This window comes from Trichechus manatus, unplaced genomic scaffold (assembly GCF_000243295.1).
Source record: "Trichechus manatus latirostris isolate Lorelei unplaced genomic scaffold, TriManLat1.0 scaffold00039, whole genome shotgun sequence".
NCBI lineage: Eukaryota > Metazoa > Chordata > Mammalia > Sirenia > Trichechidae > Trichechus > Trichechus manatus.
In genome coordinates, this window is record NW_004443975.1 from 15,340,215 (window position 1) to 15,364,513 (window position 24,299).

At 36.7% G+C, this 24,299-nt stretch overlaps 1 protein-coding gene across 6 annotated transcripts in view; it reads right to left on the reverse strand.

Moving 5' to 3' along the window:
* Positions 1 to 24,299, reverse strand: part of MARK1 (microtubule affinity regulating kinase 1) — a 141,162-nt gene that overhangs the window by 43,566 nt on the left and 73,297 nt on the right. For 4 of the 6 annotated variants that reach the window (XM_004375922.1, XM_004375921.2, XM_012555419.1 and 1 more), the window contains 4 exons: positions 21,419 to 21,467; positions 20,241 to 20,306; positions 15,569 to 15,639; positions 10,511 to 10,567 (listed from right to left, as the gene is read on the reverse strand). In XM_004375922.1, the coding sequence (XP_004375979.1) occupies positions 10,511 to 10,567; positions 15,569 to 15,639; positions 20,241 to 20,306; positions 21,419 to 21,467 (243 nt within the window). Of the gene's footprint in view, positions 1 to 10,510; positions 10,568 to 15,568; positions 15,640 to 20,240; positions 20,307 to 21,418; positions 21,468 to 24,299 lie in introns of those variants that run through there. The other 2 variants (XM_023730967.1, XM_012555420.1) reach the window with 2 other exon arrangements.

A 24,299-nucleotide genomic window follows, 5' to 3' on the forward strand; every position in this document is an offset into this window, starting at 1 on the left:
AAAGTTGCCTGAAATCAAAGTCAGAGCTCTGTATCCTTGGTGGGCCCAGCAGTTATCAGAGCCACGCATTCTGCCCACATACATCTCCTCCTCCTCCCCTTCCTTTTCTTTTCAAAGGTATACTAGCTTCAAATCGCCTTATATGCATGCAGAAACTGCACAATGAATAAGGAAGACGGAAGAAGAATTGACACCTTTGAATTGAATATTGCATATACCATGGAATGCCAGAAAAACGAACAAATCAGCCTTGGAAGAAGTACACCCAGAATGCTCCTTAGAAGGAAGGACGGCAAGACTACATCTCACATACATTGGATATGTCATCAGGAGGGATCAGTCCCTGGAGAAGGACATCATGCTTGGTAAAGTAGAGGGTCAGGGAAAAAGAGGAAGACCCTCAACGAGAAGGACTGACACAGTGGCTGTAACAATGAGCTCAAGCATAACAACGATCCTGAGGATGGCACAGAACCGGGCTGTGTTTCGCTCTGTTGTATACAGGGTCTCTGTGAGGATGGCAGCTAACAACAAGTTTGGAATATTTGTTTTTGTTTTGTTTGGAAAATGGAGATACACCTAGCACCCAAGAACATGCAATGAAGAATGTGTTATCATTTATGACATACTATAAAAGTAAATAAATTTCAGAGATCGTAACATTTATGGACTGTCTGACAAAATCAGTTTATTCTGATGTTCTGATTTAAAGGGCCGGTCATTGTAAATTTCCGAGGCCATCTGTGAGCAAGCTGGACTTTTCTCATTCTATCTAAAGAAGTCTGGCTGGTTATTGTAATATCCAGCTGCTTCAGAAGAGGAGAGATAGAGGAGTTCCGAGGTCTCCTTTCAGAAGTATATGAAACAACTCCCTCCTCTGGACTGTAGGAAAAACACAGGGTGCTGAACACGATCTTTTGCCATGTTCATTTCCACGCCATTACCATGATATTTTTCCATGTAAGAAATGAGATGATAAACTGGGAGTCAAACATACAGGCAAGGGAACAGCCCTCTTCTCTCTCTTCCTTTGGCTAAGTGATTTCCCCTTATAACAGCTGAGGGAAAAACTTGAGAAACAAAAAATTTGGAGCAGCAGAAAATCTGTAAACTCAGAAAGAGCCAAAATACAAGATTAGACTTCTGACAACACAACTAGCAGGGTTTATCCCAGGAAAGCAAGGATGGTTTAACATCATAAAACCTATTGCTGAAATGCACCATGTCAACAAATTAAAAGAGAAAAACCATTATGATGATTTCAATAAATGCAGAAAAGAATCTGATGAAGTTTCAGTACTCGTTCAAGATTGCAAAAAAAGAAAAATAGAAAAAGTCTTAGCAACCCAGAAACAGAAGTATAATTCTTCAGTCTGATAAAGAGTGACTGCCAAATCTTACACTAAACATTACACTCAACAGAAAACTCTCTTTAAACCTGGAATACAGCAAGGATACTCGCTACCACTAATTCTTTTCAACATTAACCTGGAGGACCTAAAAAGCGCATGAGGATAGAAAAGACGGAAGTGTAAGGAACAGAAATGAAGAAACAAAACTATCTACACTGAAAAAATACTATTAGAACTAAAAAGAGCTCAACAAGTTTTCTAGATATAAAATAATTATACAAAACAATTATGTTACTAGACAACACAACCAATAAAGAATACATTTAAAACAATACTCTTTTCAATCACAACAGAAATCTAAAGGTATCAAAGAACAAATCTAACTACCAATGTATATAAGAGCTTGACAGAATAATACAAAACATCACTGAAAGAAATAAAAGGCCTAAACCAATAGAAAGATACACCATCTTTACGGATGGTATGATTCAGTATCACAAAGAAGGTAATTTCCTCTAATTAAATTACAATTCAATGTATTTCCAAATGAAATTCCAAAAGGGCATTTTTATAGAAATCAACCATCTAATAATAAAATCCACATTGAAGCAAAAAGAGTCAAGAACAGTCAAAATATATCTGAACAATAATAATAATGAGGGAAGAATCATCATATGAGATATAAAAACTTAATGGACAGCTACTGTTGGAAGGACGAAAAGATCAATGGAAAAAAAGGAAGTTTGGGAAGAGACCCAGATATTCATGGGAGCTTTGTACGTGAAAGAAATGGCAGCTGGAGCATCAAGTAAAGGATGGTTCAATAAATGCTGCTGGGACAATTAGCTGCCTGTATGCAAAAGGATTAACTTCATACAAAAATACATTAGTATTATTATAAATGCAAAAATGATATGCGCTATTTGCAAAACAAAACAAAATCAAATATCACAGAAGCATGTAAATTAAGATGTGAAAGTTTTCCCCACTCTATCATCAGATGTCCCAGAGGGAATCACTTTTTTCTATGGATATAAAACACACACACACGCACTCTTGCATACATATAAACTCACTTAAAATGGTATTATATAACATATCTATTCTGTAACTTGTTTTTTTTTTTAACAATAAAGTATCATAGACGTTCTTCCAGATCACAACAGGTAGATACATTTTGAGGGACGCTCTAGTATCACACAGTATAACTATTCAATAATTTACCTAAACTTCTATTGATGGACCTTTAAGTTTTTTCACATTTTTTCTTAGGCTGACACCTAGGCTCATTGCAAGCCTGGCTAACTGCTGAAGGAGGGCCCTGATACAAAACCAATTTGAAAAGATTAGGAGAGGTTCCCCTCATCTCAACATTGAAAGAAATCTCCGTCAAAACACTAGGTGAACACAAGCTAAGGAACAGAGACTCCAGTGTCCACACACATCCAGGAAAGCTGTGTTGCCGTCAATTCCAACTCACAGTGACCCTATAGGACAGAGTATAACTGTCCCATAGGGTTTCCAAGGAGTGGCTCACGGAGTCAAACTGATAACCTTTTGGTTAGCAGCCGAGCTCTTAAATCCCATTAAACCAAAAACCAAACCTGTTGCCATTGAGGCGATTCTGAATCACAGCGACCGTACAGGACAGAGTAGAACTGCCTCATAGGGTTTCCGAGGAGTAGCTGGTGGATTAGAACCGCCAACCTTTTGGTTAGCAGCTGAGGTCTTAACCACTGCGCCACCAGGGTTCCAAACATTTGCCTAACTGACACTAAATAAGAACCATACATACCTGTTCCAACATACTCATCACTGGAGTCCCAGAAGTAGAGATAGAAAGGAGCAGAAAGAATATTTGAAGATATAATGGCCAAAAACTTTCCAAATTTTATGAAAGACATGAATCTATACACCCAAGAAGCTAACTGAACTCAAAGTAGGATAAACTGAAAGAGATACATGCCAAGACACATTATAAACAAACTCTCAAGAACTAAACATAGAAAGAAAATTTTGAAAGCAGCAAGAGAGAAACCAACCATCACATACAAGAGAGCCTCACTAAGATAAAGCATTAATTTCTCCTCAGAAACCATAAATCTGGTTATTGGGCACACAACGCATAAAGATGTAATCGGTGACAACAACATAAAGGGGAAAAGTGGTATAGGAACAAAGTTTCTGCATCCTGCTGAAGATAAGCTGCTATCAATTTAAACCAGGTTGTCATAAATATAAGATGTTAAACGTAACCTCCACGAGGACAACAAAGAAAGTATCAAAAAGTATAAACGAAAGGAATCAAAATGGTTCACTAGGAAAAAAATCAACTAAACACAAAAGTAGGCAGTACTGGAGGAAATGAGGAACCAAAAAAGTTATAAGACACAGAAAACAGACAGCAAAAGGGCAGAAGTCCTTCCTTAGTGATAATTACTTTAAATGTATTAAACTTTGCTATCAAAAACCAGAGACTGGCAGAATGAAAAGGAAACATGATCCAGCTATACACTGTACGTTTGAGACCGACTTCAGATCCAAAGACGCAAACAGTTTGACAGTGGAACAATGGAGAAAAATATTCCATGCAAATAGTAACCCAAGTGAGCGAGATCGGCTAGTCTAGCATAAAAAGAAATAGATGTTAAGTCAAAATCCACGACAAAAGACTAAGAAGGACATTATACGATAATCAGAAAAGTCAATTAAACAAAGATACAACAATTATAAATATATATGCGTACCTATTAACAGAGCACAAAGTATATGAATGCAAACACTGACAGAATCAAATGACTTGAATAACATTATAAACCAACAATATCATTAATATCACATGCAAATGAAATTTTGCTGAAGATAATTCAAAAATGGTTGCAGCAGTACATCGACAGGCAACTGCCAGAAATTCAAGTTGGATTCAGAAGAGGATGTGGTATGAGGGATAACACTGCTTATGTCTGATGGATCTTGGCTGAAAGCAAAGAATACCAAAAAGATGTTTAAACCACTGCCATCCAGTCAATTCCATATGGTTTCCCCATATGGTCAACCCCATATAGTTTCCAAGGCTGTAAATATCTACAGAAGTAGACTGCCACATCTTTCTCCTGTGGAGCCACTAGAGGTTTCAAACCTCCAACCTTTCAGTTAGGAGTTGATCATTTTAACCATTGCATCACCAGGATTCTGAGAAAGATGTTCACCTGACTATGCAAAGGCACTCAATTATGTGGATCATAACAAATTATGAATAACATTGTGAAAAGTGCGGATTCCAGAACACTTACTTGTGCTCGTGTGGAACCTGTGCACAGACGAAGCAGTGTCATTAGAACAGAACAAGGGAATACTGAGTGGTTTAAAATCAGAAAAGGTATGCTTCAGGGTTGTGTCTTTTCACAATACTTATTCAATCTGTGTGCTGAGCAAATAATCCAAAAAGATGGACTACATGAAGAAGAACAGGGCATCAGGATTGGAGGAAGACTCATTAACAACCCTCGTTATGCAGATGACACAACCCTGCTTGCTGAAAGTGAAGAGGACTTGAGGCACTTACTGGTGAAGATCAAAGACTATAGCCTTCAGTATGGATTACTCCTCGACATAAAGAAAATAAAAATTCTCAAAAGAAGACCAATAAGCAACATCATGATAAACGGAGAAAAGAATGAAGTTGTCAAGGGTCTCATTTTACTTGGATCCACAACCAATGCCCATAGAAGCAGCAGTCAAGAAATCAAACAACATGTTGCAATGGGCAAATCTGCTGCAAAAGACCTCTTTCAAGTGTTAAAAAATAAAGATGTCACTTTGAAGACTAAGATGCATCTGACCCAAGCCATGGTACTTTCAATCTCCTTACAGGCGTGCAAAAGCTGGACAATGAATAAGGAAGACCGAAGAAGAACTGATGCCTTTGAGTTTTGGTGCTAGCGAAGAATACTGCATCTACCATGGACTGCTAGAAGAATGAATAAATCTATCCTGGAAGAAGTACGACCAGAATGGTCCTTAGAAGTGAGGATGGAGAGACTTTGTCTCACGTACTTAGGACATGCTATCAGGAAGGACCAGCCCCTGGAGAAGGATATCATGTTTGGTAAAGTAGACGGTCAGCAAAAAAGAGGAACACCTCAATGAGATGGACTGACACAGTGGCTGCAAGGATGGTCTCAAACATAGCAATGATCACGAGGATGGAGCAGGACTGGGCAGTGTTTTGTTCTGCTGTTCACAGGATCGCTACGAGTTGGCATCTACTTGATGGCACCTAACAAGAACAACAACGTAAACCAGCTGGACCTAAGAGAAATCTAAGAACCTTCCAGCCTACAACAGCAGAAGGCACAGTCTTCTCAAGCGCACACAGATCACGCTCTAGGACAGATCATATTCCAGGTCACAAAACAAGTCTCAATAAGTTTTAAAAGACTGAAATCATACAAACTATATTCTCTAACCAACATGGAATGAAAGTAGAAACCAGCAATAGAAGGAAAACTGGAAATTTCATAAATATGTGAAAATGAAACAACACACTACCGAACAACCAATGGGTCAAAGAGAGATCCCAAAGGAAATTAGAAAATACTTTGACATGAATGAAAATGAAAGCACAACATACCAAAACCTATGGAATGCAGCGAAGGAAATGCTCAGCGGGAATGTTTTAGCTGTAATCACTACTTTAAAAATGAAGAAATATTTCAAATCAATAACCTTGAGGAACTGGAAAAAGAAGAACAAACTAGGCTCAAAGCTAAAAGGAAGGAAGAAAATAAAGATTAGAGTGGAGATAAATGAAATAGAGAACAGAAAAACAATAGAATCAACAAAATCAAAAGTTGGTTCTTTGAAGGATTGAAATCAAATCTTTAGCTAGACTGTCTTAGTTATCTAGTGCTGTTATAACAGAAATACCACAAGTGGGTGGTTTTAACAAACAGAAATTTATTTTCTCACAGTTAGGAGGCTAGAAGTGGGAATTCAGGGTTCCAGCTCTACAGGAGGGCTTTCTCTCTCCGTTAGCTCTGGAGGAAGGTCCTTATCTCTTTTCAGCTTCTGTTCCTTGGAGATCTTCGGGTGACTTGGCATCTATCTCCCTCCATCTTTCTCTGTGCCTCTCTGCTCCTTTTATATCTCAAAGGTGATTGGCTTAAGACCCACCCTATACTGGTATGTACTCATTAACATAACAAAGACAACCCAATCCTAAATGGGAATATAACCACAGGTATAGGGGTTAGGATTTACAACACGTATCTTTGGGGACACAATTCAATCCCTAATAAATACTATGAACAACTATACACAAACAAATTAGATAACCTAGATGAAACGGGAGAATTTATAGAAACACACAAACTACCCAAATTGACTCAAAAGAGTAACAGAAAATGCCAACAGATGTAGAAAAAGTGAAAAGATTGAATCAAAACCCCTCCAACAAAGAAAAGTCCAGAACCAGATGACTTCACTGGTGCATTCTACCAAACATTTAAAGAAGAATTAACACCAATCCTTCTCAAAGTCTTCCAAAAAAAGAAGAGGAAGGAACACTTCCTAACTCATTCTATGAGGCCAACATTACCCTGGTATCAAAGCCAGATAAAGATACCACAAGGTAACAAAACTGTAAACCAATAGTCTTTTATGAATCTAGATGTAAAAATCCTCAACAAATAATAGCAAACCAAATCCAGCAGCACATAGATTATACACCACGACAAAGTGGAATTTATCCCTGGAATACAAGGGTGGCTTAACCTAAGAAAATCAATCAACGTAATACACCACATTAACAGAACAAAGGAAAAGAACCACATGATCATCTCAATTGGCACAGAAGAGACATTTGACAAAATCCAGCACCCTTTCATGATAAAAATGCTTAGCAAACTAGGAATAGAAGGGAAATTTCTCAATATGATAAAGGGCCTTTATGAAAAACCCACACCGATGACATACGCAATGGTGAAAAACTGAAAGCCTTCCCTCTAAGATCAGGAACAAGACAAAGACGTCCGCATTCACCACTAATATTCAACACTGTGCTGGATGTTCCAGCCAGAGCAATGAGGCAAGAAAAAGAAATAAAAGGCATCCAAATGGGAAAGGAAGAAGTACAACTATTTCTATTCCCAGATGATATAATCCTACACACAGAAAATCCCAAGGACTCTGTAAGAAAGTTACAAGAGCTAATAAATGAACTTTGTAAAATTGCAGGATACACGATGAACACCCAAAAATCACTTGTGCTTTTATACACCAGCACTGAGCAATCTGAAAAGGAAATTAAGAAAAGAATCCCATTTACAGTAGCATCTAAAGGAATAAAACACTTAGAAATAAATTAAACCAGAGAGATGAAAAGACTTGTAAACTGAAAACCATAAAACATTGCAGAAAGAAATTAAAGAAGACCTAAATAAATGAAGGAGCCCTCGTGGCAGAGTGGTTAAGAGCTACAGCTGCTAACCAAAAAGTCAGCAGTTCGAATCCACCAGCCACTCCTATTCTGTTGTATACATACAGTCGCTATGAGTCGGAATCAACTTGAAGGCAATGGGTTTGGTTTGGTTTTAAATAAAGGAAAGACATTCTGTATTCAGGGATTAGAAGACAGTATTAAGATGTCAACACTACCCAAAGCAATGTATAGTTTCAACACAAACCCTATCAAAATACCAACAGCCTTTTTTGTTTTTTTTCTTCAGAAAGGGAGAAGCCAATCCTCAAATTCATAGGAAATGCAAAGGGCCCCAAACAGCAAAAACAATCTTGGAAAAGAACAAAGTTGGAGGACTCACACTTCTCAATTTCAAAACTTACTACAAAGCTACAGTAATCAAAACAGTGTGGTACTGGTATAAGAATAGACATACGGACCAAAAGAATAGAACTGAGAGTCCAGAAATGCATACATCAATTGTCAATTGATTTTTGATACAGGTGCCAAGTCCATTCAATGGGGAAAGAAGAGTCTCTTCAACAAGTGATCTCCACATGCAAAACAATGAAGTTGGACCCATACCTCACATCATATATGAAAATTAACTCAAAGTAGACCAATGACCTAAATAGAAAAAGTAAAACCATTAAACTCTTAGAATAAAACACAGGTGTAATGCCTCAGGACCTTGCTTTTGACAATGGTTTCTTAGACTTGACAGCAAAAGTACAAATAACACAAGAAAAAATAGATAAATTGAACTTGATAAAAATTAATAATTTTTGTACATCAAAGGGCATTATCAACAAAGTGAAGAAATTCAGCCTACAGAATGGGAGAAAAATATTTTGGTATCCCTAAATCTAACAGGAGTTTAATATCCAGAAGATAGAATGAATTCCTACAAATTAACAAGAAAAAGACGAATGATACAACTAAAAAATGGGCAAAGGACTTGAATAGACATTTTCCCAAAGAAGATATACAAATGGTCAATAAGCACATGAAAAGATACTCAACGTCATTAGCAATTGGGGAAATGCAAATCAAAACTACAATGAATCACCACTTCACACTCGCTAAGATGGATATTATTAGAAAAACAAAAAACAAGTATTGACAAGGATGCGGAGAAATTGGAACTCTCGTGCATTACTGGTATAAATGTAAAATACTGCAGCCACCATGGAAAACGGTTTGGTAGTTTCTCAAAAAGTTAAATATAAATTTACCATACGACCCAACAATTCCACTCATAGGAATATATACACCCCAAAGAACTGAACTCAAGGATTCAAACAGAGACTTGTACAACAATGGTCATGGCAGCATTATTCACAATAGCTAAAAGACAGAAACAACTCATGGGTCTAGTAACAGCTGAATGGATAAACAAAATGTGTATATACACGCAATGGGATATCCAGCCATAAAGACAAACGAAGTCCTGATGGATGAACTCTTGAAAACATTATGCTAAGCAAAATGAGTCAGACACAAAAGAATAAATATTGTATGATCCTACTTACATAAAATATCTAGAATAGGCAAATTTATACAGACAAAAGTATTAGTAGGTATCAGGGTTTTGTGGGAGGGTGGTGTTATTGATTGAATTGTGTCCCCCAAAAAGACATGCTGAAGTTCTAACCCTTGTACTATTGAATGTGAACCTGTTTAGGGAGATACAGCTTTTCTTTGCAGATGTCATCAGTTAACTAAACAAGGTCATCATACTGGAGTACCCATAAAACCCAAACTCGTTGCCATCGAGTTGATTCCAACTCATAGTGACCCTATAGGAGAGAGTACAACTGCCCCACAGGGTTTCCAAGGAGCAGCTGGTAGCTTCGAGCTGCTGACTTTTTGGTTAGCAGCAGAGCTCTTAACCACCGCACCATCAGCGCTCCTACTGGAGTAGGGCATGTCCTAATCCCTTGTGAGTGGTGTGTTATAAAAGGGGAGAAGAAACAGTAAGACAAGAGTCACATACTGGGAGAAGACACCATGTAAAGATACATCTACAAGCCAAGGATGCCAAGAAACACTCAGATTACTAGATGCTGGAAGAGACAAGAAAGGATCTTCCTCTTGAGTCGACAGAGAGAGAGTATGATGCCCCAAATTCAGATTTCTAGCCCCTAGAACTGTGAGACAAAAAATTCCTGTTCTTAAAGCCACTCACCTGTGGCAGCCCTAGGAAACTAAGACAGGGAGAAAGGGAAGCTACTGGTTAAGGGGTATTGAGTTTCTGATTGGGGTGATGAAAAAGTTCTGTATTGAAAAAGTTTTGGAAACAGATAGTGATGATGGTTATACAGGGGCCCTGGTGGCACAGTGGTTAAGACCTTGGCTGCTGACCAAAAGGTCAGCAGGTCAAATCCACCAGTCACTCCTTGAAAACCCTATGGTGCAGTTCTACTCTGCCCTATAGGGTCACTATGATTCGGAATTGACTCGATGGCAATGGGGTTTTAGCATACAACATGGGGAATATAATTAGTGTCACTAAAGTGTACACTTAAAAATGATTAAGATGACCTTTTATATATATTTTACCAAAATAAAATTATTAACAACAATACATAATTACCTTGTATTATACCTGGCACGATTAAGCAACCAAAAGGGATAGCTCTAACATTATTAAATATCTGTTAATAAGAATGTTTTTGGTACAAAATCAGCTACTTACCTTAAGATCCCGGTGAACAATGCACTTTTGATGACAATACTGTACAGCAGATACAATCTGAAATAAATATTTGGATAAAAATTCAAATTGATTTTATGTTACAAGCATCCCAATTTTTCCCCAACATGACCTCCAATTTAGATAAACAGTTAACAAATTTCAAGGTAACAATTTCACTACTCCTTTAATTCAGAAAACTATACCTATTACCGTCAAAGTGATAAAACTTGTGCTCTTAAATGCTGAAAATATAGAAAAGTAATATTCTCTTGCTAAAAGAGACTAAACTATGTCTTTGTCAGAGTTTGTGAGGATTTTTTATGTGCTGTGATTGTATTTCTCTGTTTACGTGATCAAATGTGTACAATTTGTAGCTTTGGTCAAATGATTTATACCAGTGTTAGAAAAAGACATTTGGTACTCATGAATCAATATTTCAAGAAAGTTGTCTTGAGTTCTAAAATTAAAACTCTATTCTAGGAATTGTATCCAATGAGTTCAAGGCATGTTGCCTTAGTGAAGCCAATTTACAAAGAGCTTATCACCATCCTGTGTCTGTCTGTTCACATGAAACAGACAAAACAGAAGGGGAATTTTTTGAGACTTAAAAAGAACCTGGTCATCAAAAGAAAAGAGGGGATAATGAAATTTAATCTGACACCTGCTTGGGCAAAGTTTTCCATTTCTGTTAAGTAGATTTTGTCTATGTGCCATAATTTTTAACCATTACCTAGGGCTCTTTGGAGACAAGGGCCAAACAGGGAGGAACTTAGCAATTTAAGGGCCAAAAAATACAAATGAGAAGCAGACGTAAACAATTCTATAATAGTTATGTACTTAACAATTCAGAGTTATTTGGTACATTTGAATTGTGACAGCAACCAATTAAGCATTATTTTGTGCATATAATAATATCTGATATACAGGAAGACAACCATTTTAATGCACAACAGAACATTCAATTCTGTGGACTCAGTTAAACACAGTTTGAATGTTGAATGTTGGAAAGGCAGTGACAAATGGAAACAGAAATGAGATTTTAAGTCTAGAGGTGATGTAAAGTATGACCATGACAACAGGAATATGGGTTAAAAAAAGAAAAGAATTTCAAAGTGGTAAAAGTAAAACTGATATTTCAGTATTATCAAATTATTCAAACATGTATCAAAAATGCTTCAAAGACAGGAGACATGAATGCAAAATAAAATCGACGCATAATGAGTAATACGTAATGCAATTAAATATTCATTTCAATTCAACATATGTTTATTGAGTACCTGCTATGTGCAAGAAAATGTGCTGGTTGCTGGGGGAATATAAAGATAAACACTACCTGGACCTTGCCCTTAAGGAGCTTACAATCTAATCAGGACAAGAAAACAAGAATGTGGTTAACTATAAAACAAGGCAGAGTGACAGAAGCAGAGGTACATAGCAGTAATGAATCCTAAAAAATAAAGAATAATTTCACTTGGAAATGCTTCCTGGAGTAGGAGCTATTTCAACTAAACGATCCTTGGAAGACACCAAAAAACCAAACCCACTGCCACTGAGTCGAATCCAACTCATAGTGACGCTACAGGACAGAAGACAACTGCCCATAGGGTTTCCAAGGCTGTAAATCATTCCAGGAGCAGACTGCCGTATCTTTCTCCCTCAGGCAAATGCTGGGTTTGAACTGCTGACCTTTTGGTTAGCAGTCGCATGCTTGTGCCACCAGGGCTCCTCCCCTTGAGGGATAATAATATTTTGAAATGTGAAATTGTAGGTGAGGGTAAGGTGGTGAAATGCATTACGGATGATGGAATACAGTATATTTGAGGAACAGTGGACATGTAGGTGGGAAAGTGGTGGTAGTGGGGGTTAAACCTCAATAGACAGATTGGTAAAAGACTCTGAACTCAAACCGTGCAGGTACTGCTGAACCACTAAACATTTTTAGCAAGGTGACTGTGAATGATTATGATCAATCTGAAGTGTGAGTCTCCAACATATAGCTGAAGTTAATGAATAATAATCGTAGTATTGGTTTTCTTAAACTATATGCTCTGAAATTCTAAAATCTAATTTTTGTTAAACACATTAAAATGTTTATTAGCCAAGAGACACATAAATTTTTATGTACATATTAATATATTTTACGGAACAAACAACACAGGCTATTAAAAAAAAAAGTTGCCGTTGAGTCAATTCTGACTTACAGTGACCCTATAGGACAGAGCAGAACTGCCCCACAGGTTTTCCAAAGAGCAGCTGGTGGATTCAATCTGCTTACCTTTTGGTTAGCAGTCAAGCTTTTAACCACTGCACTACCAGGGCTCCAATACAGGCTAAGTATGTTCACACTATAAGGGTATTTTTGTACCATGGATGACAGAAATTTGCTGATTATGGTATTACCTTTCACAAGTCACGTGCTTGGAGTGACACAGTGAAGGCATGTTAGGGACAATGATTGAGTTACCTAACATGACCAGAGGTCATGCATTTCACATCAGACAGAATGTTCTCTATGAAAGCAGTTCTCTAGGCACTTCTGGAAGCCCAAACGTCCTCAGCCAAAGCTTTAAGACTGGAAAGAGAGTTAAAGAGAACACTCTATATTCAGCATGCGTTCTCTTCAAACTCTATGGCCTCTGAGCTAACAACCAAAAGTGGTGGTTTACGCTACTACTGTACTTGCCCAGCAGTGCACCATTTTCTGCCATGAAAGAGAAGCTCTGGCATATTTTGCTTCTGACTCACCGCAGGAATCCCCATTCACAAGCCTAAATTTTACTGCATCATGCTATGGTCTGACGCTCCCATCTCAAAACACTCTGTACCTCCATAAATGGGAGTTAGGAAGTTTCTATAATCCTTTTATTATAGATCTGGAAAATATGATTCACCACCTGCCCTATAGGGAACTAAAGACCACAAGGTCAGTGTTTTGCAGTGAGGTGCAGCTGTTGGGGCTGCTTTGTAATTCCTTAGAAATCCCCATGTTTTAAATAGTAGCCCTGACACTGGAAGAATGAATCCATACTACAATCTCCTTGTAGGCCCTCAAACCATAAGGAATATAGAGACAGTGTATAGGCGGAGGCTGTTAAAGTGTCATAAACTGTCCTAGTGTTTCTGGCACATCTGATGGGGGGGTCAATGACATATATATGTACATCCTTGCTAGTGTACAGTAAATTCTTTCACTATTAAAATAAAAAAAAATAATTTCATAAGGTACAGAAAAAAAGAAAATGTGCATTTATTAATTCTTTATGACTTTTAACTACATTCTTAAAGGATAACAGAGGTCCTGGAAAGTAAATTTAATAACAAATACAACTTTTAGTTAGATAGCTATAAAATATGGCAAGTTCTTTGAAATAGCAGGAATTTTCAACTTCTCTAATTCCATAGTGCCCAGTACATTTTTCTACACATGTATGTTTTCAATAAATAAAACAAGCTAATTAAAAAGAACAAAAAAAATAAAAAAGGTAAGTAGCAAAGGTCTTTAATATACATTATTATCCCAACAGGAAAATAAAATGTCATCTGGAATTTTCTTGCTGGTCTGCTAGTAAAACTACTGTGACTGACTGATATTTAAAGACCAATAATATTGAAAATGATGGCTGTGGTACTTTACTCAAGGGTAAGCCTGGGTTCTTATCCAGGACAGGAAAGAACTGAGCAGTGTGTAGCTGAACACGATTCCGTTTTTCAGGGTTGCTTCCTCCTCACCAGTTGTCTTTAGATTCCTCTGTTTTAAGATGAATGCTTCCAGGGATCTATCCTTTACAGAAGGACTATGTGTGTCTTTGGTATACAGCAATTCTCAAATTGTGTTCCTAAAAGTAATTAATTCTGTGAGATACTGATAATACAGGTTTTAAAAACAAACAAACTTACTCTATGGTCAAAGAATTTGGGAATGCTATGTTTGGTTTTGGAGCCCTGGTGGCACAGTAGTTAAGAGCTACAGCTGTTAACCAAAAAGTCAGCAGTTCGAATCCACCAGTTGTTCCCTGGAAACCCTACAGGGCAGTGCTACGCTGTCCTATAGGGTTGCTATGAGTTGGAATCAACTCGACGGCAACGGGTTATGTCTGGTTCTACACCAAAAAAAAAAACAAAACAAAACTGGTAAACAGGTTTTTCCCTCCTCTCCCCTTCAGGACTTCTCAGATTTTTAAAATATGGTAACATACATGTAAATCTCTTAGAGGAAGATCTTATATCATTATTTGTTATTTCTCAAACTGTTTGATTACAGGAGCCTTTAATTGTGGACTTCATACTTAGAGATGAGGTATTGAGCCACTTTTAAATGCAAGATTTTAAATTCGCTGAGGTAAAGTTTTGGATTTAGTTAAGCTTGGTGCTGAAATTTTATTTCAGTAAATTTTATGAACAATTTACAATTTACTAATTTGTCATTTTTTAGCAATGTGTAAAATATACTTATTTTAATCACTTCATTCCTAAAAATTTTATTTTTTACTTACTATTTCTTTTTTTATAATTTGTTTTAACAAGTCTTATTCAAGTTGAACTGGAAATGTGAATATCTTACCATATTCGTCTGCCACATTTGCAAGGTTCCATGCTTACTTGGCTAAATAAAATTGATCACATCCTTTAAATCTACAAAAATATGAGTTCTAATATCAACACATCTTAAATTATAAAAGAAAGTGATACACTTTCTCTGAATAGTACACACATACGCCATATACATAAAGCTAAGCGTACTTGATAACAATGTCCTTCTGTTCTTATCTCATTCTAGCGTATATTTCCAAGATACCCAACGAGCTGATAAGGAGAGTCCCATTTGTAAAAATTTCACTATTTAAGACTATCTAAAATTAATCATCTGCAACTATTTTTAATTTAAATTAAAGACGAACAGATTTCTTTTTCAGGAGATTTTCATTCTTAAAAAGTGTTTAAGAAAGCAGGAATTTTTCTTTTTAAAATACCATAAACTCTGAATTCCAGTTTGTGATACTGTCAACTGTTCATCAGTAAAAATACCATAAAAACAAAGTTAAAAACTACTTTCCATACCTGCCTAAATTTTGCACGGGCCTCTTTTTCTTTCATTCTTCCATGGGCAACCAAGTAATCAAATACTTCACCTGAATAAGAAAGGTAAAGCAGGTAGTAAAATATACATAGATTTTCAATTTACAATATATGCAATTTCAAGTTTTTGCTTTGTTTCTAAAAAAAAAAACTTTTGTCCCACAATTTTCTGCTAGGTCTACGTAAGTCACAAATTAATATGCTGAGTAGAAAAATGGAAAAAAATACATACAGAATTGAGTATCTGTAGCAGCTTATGTCTTAGCAAAACTCTTTACAAAAATAAGTCATAAAAACATAACCAAGAAAATTTCCTTTCTGTTTTCAAGTATTGTATAAAAATACAGTCAACTCTTTATTGCCCGTTCTAATAAAGGGACAACATGGGCAATCAAAACATTACATTTGGCTTTGAATTTGCAGCCTACATTTCAAACAAAGTAATGAAGTCATATTATGTAGGCTCTCTCTTTTGAGTTCTACCGTCATACAGTCTTGGTCAAATTCTACCTCACTACTTCCAGCCACACTGATTTCTTTCTTTTCCTTCCTATACGCTGATTATGCTTATTCTCACTCTAACTCATTTCACATATTTTGGTACTTACCTATAAATTATACAGAATTAAATCACTCCTGTGTGTCTCCTATTACCCAAAGGAACTGTATACTCTTTGAACACTATCATGATAAACATACTTCACTTGGACCCTCATGCCCATGACAGAACACAAAGTGGACAGACAATAAATATTTGTTAAAATAATTTAAAAAGAACTAGAAACTGTGGGCATTTTCTACTGGATCCACTACATGGTTTTCTGCAAAAGCCCGTAAGCTTTTTTTTTTTTTAGTTTTCATTTTCTCTAGTCAATAATATTAAAAAAGCAAATTACAGTTAGATACAATATTAAAAGTAAAATATTAACTCTAGAGCAAGAAGAGTTAAGAAATTTATGTCCTTATAATAGTAGCTTGCAATATATATGGAAATACATGATTATTAAAAACTCACAAAATGGCTTAAAGAGCTCTTATAAAGTACAGCACAGTGGTTAAAACCTCAGAGTTTAGAATCAGAAAATCTGGGGTCTGAAACTTGGGTTAGCCACCAAGCAGCTACTGGGTGGTGACATTAGGAAAATGCCTCAACTTCATTAAGACCCAGTTTCTACCTTCTGCCGGCTACCTCACATGGCTGTTAATGAGGATTAATGAAATAATGCATGTGCTGGCACAGTGGCTGGCATACAGTAAGCACTTAATAAATGACACAGTTGTACCTTGGTATATGGATATGTCACTTATACATATATGCAGTATCAATCCTAGGATATGAGTAAAACATTCCATATCAAATGTGTAGTGGAGGTATGCCAGACGAGACTAACACATTTACAATGTTAGAAAGCAGGTATAGCCAGCATAGTTAGGTGACGAAATGGGACGATGACCACAGAGAGATGGATGGATGCTCGAGTCCACCCGCCACAGCAGCTAATTAGTATCCTTCTAGACATGTGAGTTAGGCTGGGGAACACTTACCCAAGAATTAAAAAATGTGGATCTGCTCTTAAGTTCTGCCTGGGATGCTCATACTCCAGATACTTAAATGACTCAGTCTTTCACTTATTATATAGTATGTCTTTATGATTTGCCTCCCCAACAAGCATGTAAGCTTCTTGAGGCCAGGGACTTTGTCTTTGATCACCACTGTATTCTTAGCACCCAGAATATTATCTGGTACAGAGTAAGCATTTAATAAATCTTGTTTGCATGAACGAAGGAAGGGATAAACACACCATTTCAGAGTAGTCCGACATCTGCTTTTAACAGGCTCCTCTGGACTAAAGATGGTGCAAAGTCATAAAGGAGCTGCTTGCTGCTCTCCTAATCACTGCATCTCCCACCTCATTAGTGAACCCAAATCAACTGATCTATTCCTGGCAAAGAGGTAGTCTGTCTGATTCAACTTCTGTGTGCATGTCAGATTCAATCTTAAAACGTCTAGAAATTTCAGAGGAAAACTATTGTTTTATTTGCCAGAGTCACCCTGCCATTGTTTACAGATTAAAAAGGCAAGAAAATGCTTCTACATTTATTGCCACTGAACCATGCTGCTTTTCTTACAGGATTACTGATTGGCAAGTCCCCAGTGCTAAAGAAAATCTATCACCAGGAATCAGAATTGACAGAGGGACCAGCTGGTTTGGGCTGAATCCAGTACCATCTCTCCACACTGTACGGCACTGCCTCTCCCGACTATGCTAAGAAGGAGAGCGGTGATAACCTCTGTGCTCTGTATTATTCTAGCCATTGTTCCCCTTCATTAGCACCAATAGAGAGTTGACTGTACTTACCATTAACCATCAAAACAGTATACCAAAAATCCAAACCAAACCCATTGCCGCTGAGTCAATTCCGACTCATGACGACCCTATAGGACAGAGCAGAACTGCCCCATACCGTTTCCAAGGAGCGCCTGGGGGAATCGAACTGCCGACCTTCTGGTTAGCAGCCGTAGCTCTTAACCACTACGCCACCAGGGTTTCCCTTTAAAACAGTATACATGTTAATATTAACCCAGCCTTGCAGACCTTTATAAAAACCGAAAAGAGTCCACGAATTTTTGTTGTTGTTGTGTGCCGCTGATTCCAACTCATAGCAGTAGAACAGAACTGTTCCATAGGGTTTCCTAGGCTATAATCTTTACAGGGGAGCCGTAGTGGTGCAGTGGTTAAGCATTCGGCTGCTAACCAAAAGGTCAGCAGTTTGAATCCAACAGCTGCTCCTTGGAAACCTACGGGGCAGTTCTACTCTGTCCTACAGGGTCGGCATCGACTCCACGGCAATGGATTTTTCTGTTTTTTTGTAAATATTTACAGGAGCAGATCACCAGGTCTTTTCTCCCTCAGAGTGGCTAGTAGGTACAAACCTCCGAACTTTTGGGTTAGCAGCCAAGCACATGACTCTTGTGCCATTAAGGCTTCTTCCACAAATTTTTAGCAGTCTATAATTTCTTGTATCAAAAAAACCCATTTCCATGGAGTCGACTCTGACTCATAGGGACCCTACAGGACAGAGCAGAACTGCCCCATAGGGTGTCCGAGGAGTGGCTGGTGGATTCAAACTGCCGACCTTCTGGTTAGCAGCCAAGTTCTTAACCACTGAGCCACCAGGGCTCCACTTGTATCAAAGCATATCTAAGCCCCTTTCTCTAAACTTTTGATCATGGGAAAAGGAAAAAAAGAGTTGAACTGGACAAAAAATAATACTAGGGTTCCCAATGCTGCAGACTGTTCCAGAAATCTAATCCAAAGGATAGGAAAAAAAGAGAAACAGTTCATTATGTGGTAATTGTAGATTTATAGTTTTATTATAGACCTAAATTTTGTGTACATTTGCATGGCTGTATTAATATATATTTTTAAAATCCTGTAATAATAAACTTCACTGGCATAGGTCGTCAGGTTAAGCAACATCAAAAAACCTACACTGAAATATTTTCAAGATGAAAAAGCTTTGCCAAAAACAAATCTACTAAAACATTCAATCTGCACAGACAACTAAGACAACAATTACAATAGATTTAATATTTGTAATAAAAAAATTTTTAGAAATCTATATGTAAAAACACATAGTTCAGATGCTTAGAACAGAATAAATCCTCTTTATTCTAGTTTATATAAAAACTGAAGTACTATGAAAATCTATAAACTTTATTAGCTACAAGGGCTCAACACTCAGGTTTTCTATGGAACAGCAAATCACTGAATAGTCAATTAGCCAAAGCAGTTTACATAATTTCAGTTCTCCTCCCTCTTCATCAATTGTTTCAATTCCCCAAACCCTTAATACCTTCCTTTAAGTATTGTTTTTCACTTAGTAAATGGTTTAACTCCACAAATTTTAAACCTGTTTCTGAGAAAGTTAAGCCCTTTGCCTAAGAGAACAGTGATTTTGAGCCGGTATCTCTCATCTGACAGAAAGTGCAGGACAAGAAAGTGATTTTCCATTACATACCAGTGTTTCAAAATCATTCTATTTTTTGACACTATGGTTGTCAAAATGCACATCGTATTCTATGACAAATGGCATCCTGCTACCGTCCTGTCAACTCAGTCTTCTACCTTATAAAATTACATAGATCAAAACTTGTTTAAATTGAAACATTTAATGGATTATCTTGAAAATTTGTTTATTGAGAATCTGTCATACATGAACAACCAGTAAAATAAATATCTGACCTAGGACATGCTTTTACTATAAACTTTACTGAATACATTCTGTGTTGGAGATTCTCCCTGCTTATAACCAAAAGCTTCTAATCATAACAATACTATGATATATTATTATAATATAATAATACTTAGACAAGCGAACCGAAACATTAATAGATGACAAGGTGAAGTTAGAGTTTTGGAAGATGTCCCTAAGTAATTTAAAGTAAGTAAAAAATTCAATAATTAAATTTAAGCTAAATAAGTCTTCAAAGCAAACACTGAATTTTCCTTAAGATATGCTTCAAAGGCATTTTAATAAAACTGTAGATCTATTAACGATAATGAGGACATCAATGTTATAATGAACCTTTAGGCATTGATAATTCTTTATGGCTCATCAAAGATAACTTTTCAATCCCCCTCATTCTTACCCCCACTGGCGTATTCCATGACTAAATAGAGGGTCTTCTCTGTTTCGATAACTTCAAATAATTTTACTGAAAAAAGAAATTAAGAGACATAACTCTATAATTGTTAGCATAGTCTGAATGTGCTTTAAGAAATGTAAAGCAACACTAAATCAACAGAAAATTTTAGAGGATTTATAAAAAATTATTAATCACAATTTTAAATTAAAAAAATTTTCCAAGGGTTATTAGTCCTATGGGAAAAAAAACTACTGACCACTAAGTGATCTGGAACCAACTGCTGATTCAAAAGAGAGTTAAATTTCTGGGATTGAAAAAAAAATTGCTTTTTTCTAATTAAAATAAGGTAGTGAAAAGGAGACTCTTAAAATCAGAGTAATAATTAAAAAGTTTAACTAAAGCTTACAAGAGACTATGTGATTCAATGTTAAACAGTCTTTGGCATAGGAAGAAAAATTTAAAAAATGTTTTTATATTTATGTGATGTTATAAAAGTATATGGTTAAAAACAACTACCAAATTATCAGAATGATAGAGTTGAAACTATTCCCAACAAATACTCACGTTAATACCTTTGATAAAGACAAGATTTTTAAATGTGCAAAAAAACAAGTGTTCAAAAATAAACAGATTAAAAGAATTGTTTTTCACCTATTACAGTCAAATTATTTCATATAGTAACATCTCTGATCAATAAATTTATTTGTAGATATAGGGAAATATTCAGAACTTACAGAAATAAATTTACTAAAATTGAAATCAACTTTAAACTTTGTTAAAAATGCAAGTTAGTTTTTTGTCTATCAACTATGATCAAACCCAAGTGTATATTATCAAATTATATGAAATTCATTTTTTATAAATACCTAAATGGCATGCACTCTCTACTTAGATTTAGTAAGGAGATAAAAAAACTATATTTTTATGTATTAACTTTAATTCCAAGTCATACGCATAATTTTAGTGGAGAGCATTAGACAGAAAGACGGTAGAAAATAGCAATTTATAACGTTCAGTTAGCTTTCTTATTACTTATTTTTACCCAAAGTATTACTTTTTCAGTTTATCATTCAGATTACTTTTCTTCTGTTTAGGTAAAACATCCTTAAAATCGTATTTTTTCAAATACCCTCAAATGAAAGAAAATACATCATTATCAATTGTATATATAAATTTCATACCTATATTAGGATGATTCAATATCTTCATGATTCGTACTTCTCGAAACAACTGTTAAAGAAAACAGGCAGACGTATTTCTGTTAAAAAAGAACACTCAAGCAGTGAGCCAATCGAAACATCCATTTGAAGAAATGCATCTGCTTACGAGACACTACAGGATCCTTGCAATGAACTGAGAAACCAGAGATTTCTTTCTGTTTCTCAGTTCCAACTCTATGCAAGCTATGTAACCCACACTGAAATGCTCACTCTGCTGAGACTTGGTTTCTAAGAGAATTTCAACTACTCAAATTCTCGTTACAGTTCTAGAATCCTACGGTTCTGTGTGTGTGTGAGTGAATATGCTACACACAATAAAACTTACACTTTATTCAACTACTCGTCACTCCCAGAAATAAAAGAAATACAATGTGGAAGCAAAACTGAAAGGTCATGCACATAATTTTCACCTATCCAAAAACAACCTTCCTCGGGTGTCCCACTCTTTAAGTCATCTCTACTGGTTGGTCAGGCATTTCATGAAATATTAAAAGACACAAACTTACACTTAAATAAAAATTGAAAAGAAAGCAAACTATTTTCAGTAGCATTTTCAGGGAGACTTACACAACAATATTAAGGAACGATAAAAGTATCTACCACTTTACATAAAACCAATACAAAATGATGAGTCACTGGAAACGTGAATGTTAATACTTTCCTTCTCTCTTATTTTACTTTCTGACAAACATAAGGCAAATTTTTCAAAAGTATGACTTGGCATTTTTTCCCTCTATGTTATTATTGTTGTTAGGTGCCATCAGATCAGTTCTGACTCAGAGCGACCCTATATACAACAGAACAAAACACTGCCCTGTCCTGCAACATCCTCACAATCGTTGCTAAGTTTGAGCCCACTGCTGCAGCCACTGTGTCAATCTATCTCGTTGAGGGTCTTCCTATTTTTCACTGACCCTCTACTTTACCAAGCATGATGCCCGTCTCCAGCGACTGATCCCTCCTGACAACACGTCCAAAGTATGTGAGACGAAGTCTCACCATCCTTGCTTCTAATGAATATTAAGGCTGTACTTCTTCCAAGACAGATTTATTCATTCTTCCGGCAGTCCACAGTATATTCAATATTCTTCGCCAACACCATAATTCGAAGGCATCATTTCTTCTTCAGTCTTCCTTACTCATTGTCCAACTTTCGCATACATGTAAGGCAGTTGAAAATAGCCACGCTTGAGTCAGGCACACCTTAGTCCTCAAAGTGACATCTTTGCTTACTAACACTTTAAAGAGGTCTCTTGCAGCATATCTGCCCAATGCAATGCATTGTTTAATTTCTTGACTGCTGCTTCTACCTTATATTTTATTACTGAACAACAACCAGTCCAGTACCTGGTCAAACCACTGAGAAACATAGCCTAGTTTAGCTGACACATCAAATTAACTATCACACTCCTCCTAAATTTCTGTATCAGATTCATCACCAAGATCTGTTACTTCTACCTCCAAGGTATATCTCAAATCTATCAGCTTCTATCCATCCATATTGCTACCACTGTTTTAGTGCATCCTTTCTGCACTCTCCACTCTGTCGTCCCATCTTCCAATCCATTAACCACACAGCATTCCACTGTGTAAAACCACTGACGAGTTCCCAGCGCTCTTGGAACAAAATCCATAGTCTCTAAAACGAGCCACCAGCCCCTGGCAATCAGGGTTCTGTTTACTTCTCTAGACTGATCTCGACATTCTTTCTCCTAGACTGACTTGCACTCAAGTCATCCAGCATTTTTCTCTCAGTTTTTTGGATTTGCTAAGATCCTTCCCTAGAATTTTACCAACTTCTGCAGTCTGAAACTGATCAAACATGCAATGAAGATGCATTGATAATTACTGGTGATTGGTATGCAAAAGCTGAAAACAAAGAAGAATCGGTAGTTGGAAAATATGGCCTTGGTGACAGAAACGACGCCGGAGGTTGCATGATAGAATTTTTCAAGACCAATGACTTCTTCATTGCAAATAACGTTTTTCAACGACATAAACAGGGACTAAACAGTGGACCTTGCCAGATGTAATACTCAAGAATCAAATTGACTACATCTGTGGAAAGAGACGATGGAAAAGCTCAATATCATGAGTCAGAACAAGGCCATCAACTGCTCCTTTGCAAGTTCAAGCCGAAGCTGAAGAAAATTAGAACAAGTCCACGCGAGCCAAAGTATGACCCTGAGTATATTCCACCTGAACTGAAAGACCACTTCAAGAACAGATTTGATGAACTGAACATTAATGACCAAAGAACAGATGAGTTGTGGAATGACATCAAGGACATCATACATGAAGAAAGCAGGAGGTCATTAAAAAGACAGGAAAGAAAGCAAAGACCAAAATGGATGTCAAAAGAGATGCTGAAATTTGCTCTTGAAAGTCAAGTACCTAAAGCGAAGGGAAGAAATGATGATGTAAAAGAGCTGAACAGAAGATTTCAAAGGGCAGCTCAAGAAGACGAAATAAAGTATTATAATGATATGTGCAAAGACCTGGAGTTAGAAAAACAAAAGGAAAGAATGCTCTAGGCATTTCTGAAGCTGAAAGAACTGAAGAAAAAATTCAAGCCTCAAGCTGCAATTCTGAGGGATTCTACAGGGAAAATATTGAACGACGCACAAAGCATCAAAAGAAAATGGAAGGAATACAGTCACCGTACCAAAAAGAACTGGTTGACATTCAGTCATTACAGGCGGTAGCATATGATCTAGAACCAATGGTACTGAAGGAAAGAGTCCAAGCTGCACTGAAGGCACTGGCGAAAAACAAGGCTCCAGGATGCTGACATGTTTCAACAAATGGATGCAGCACTGGAAGTGCTCACTCGTCTATGCCA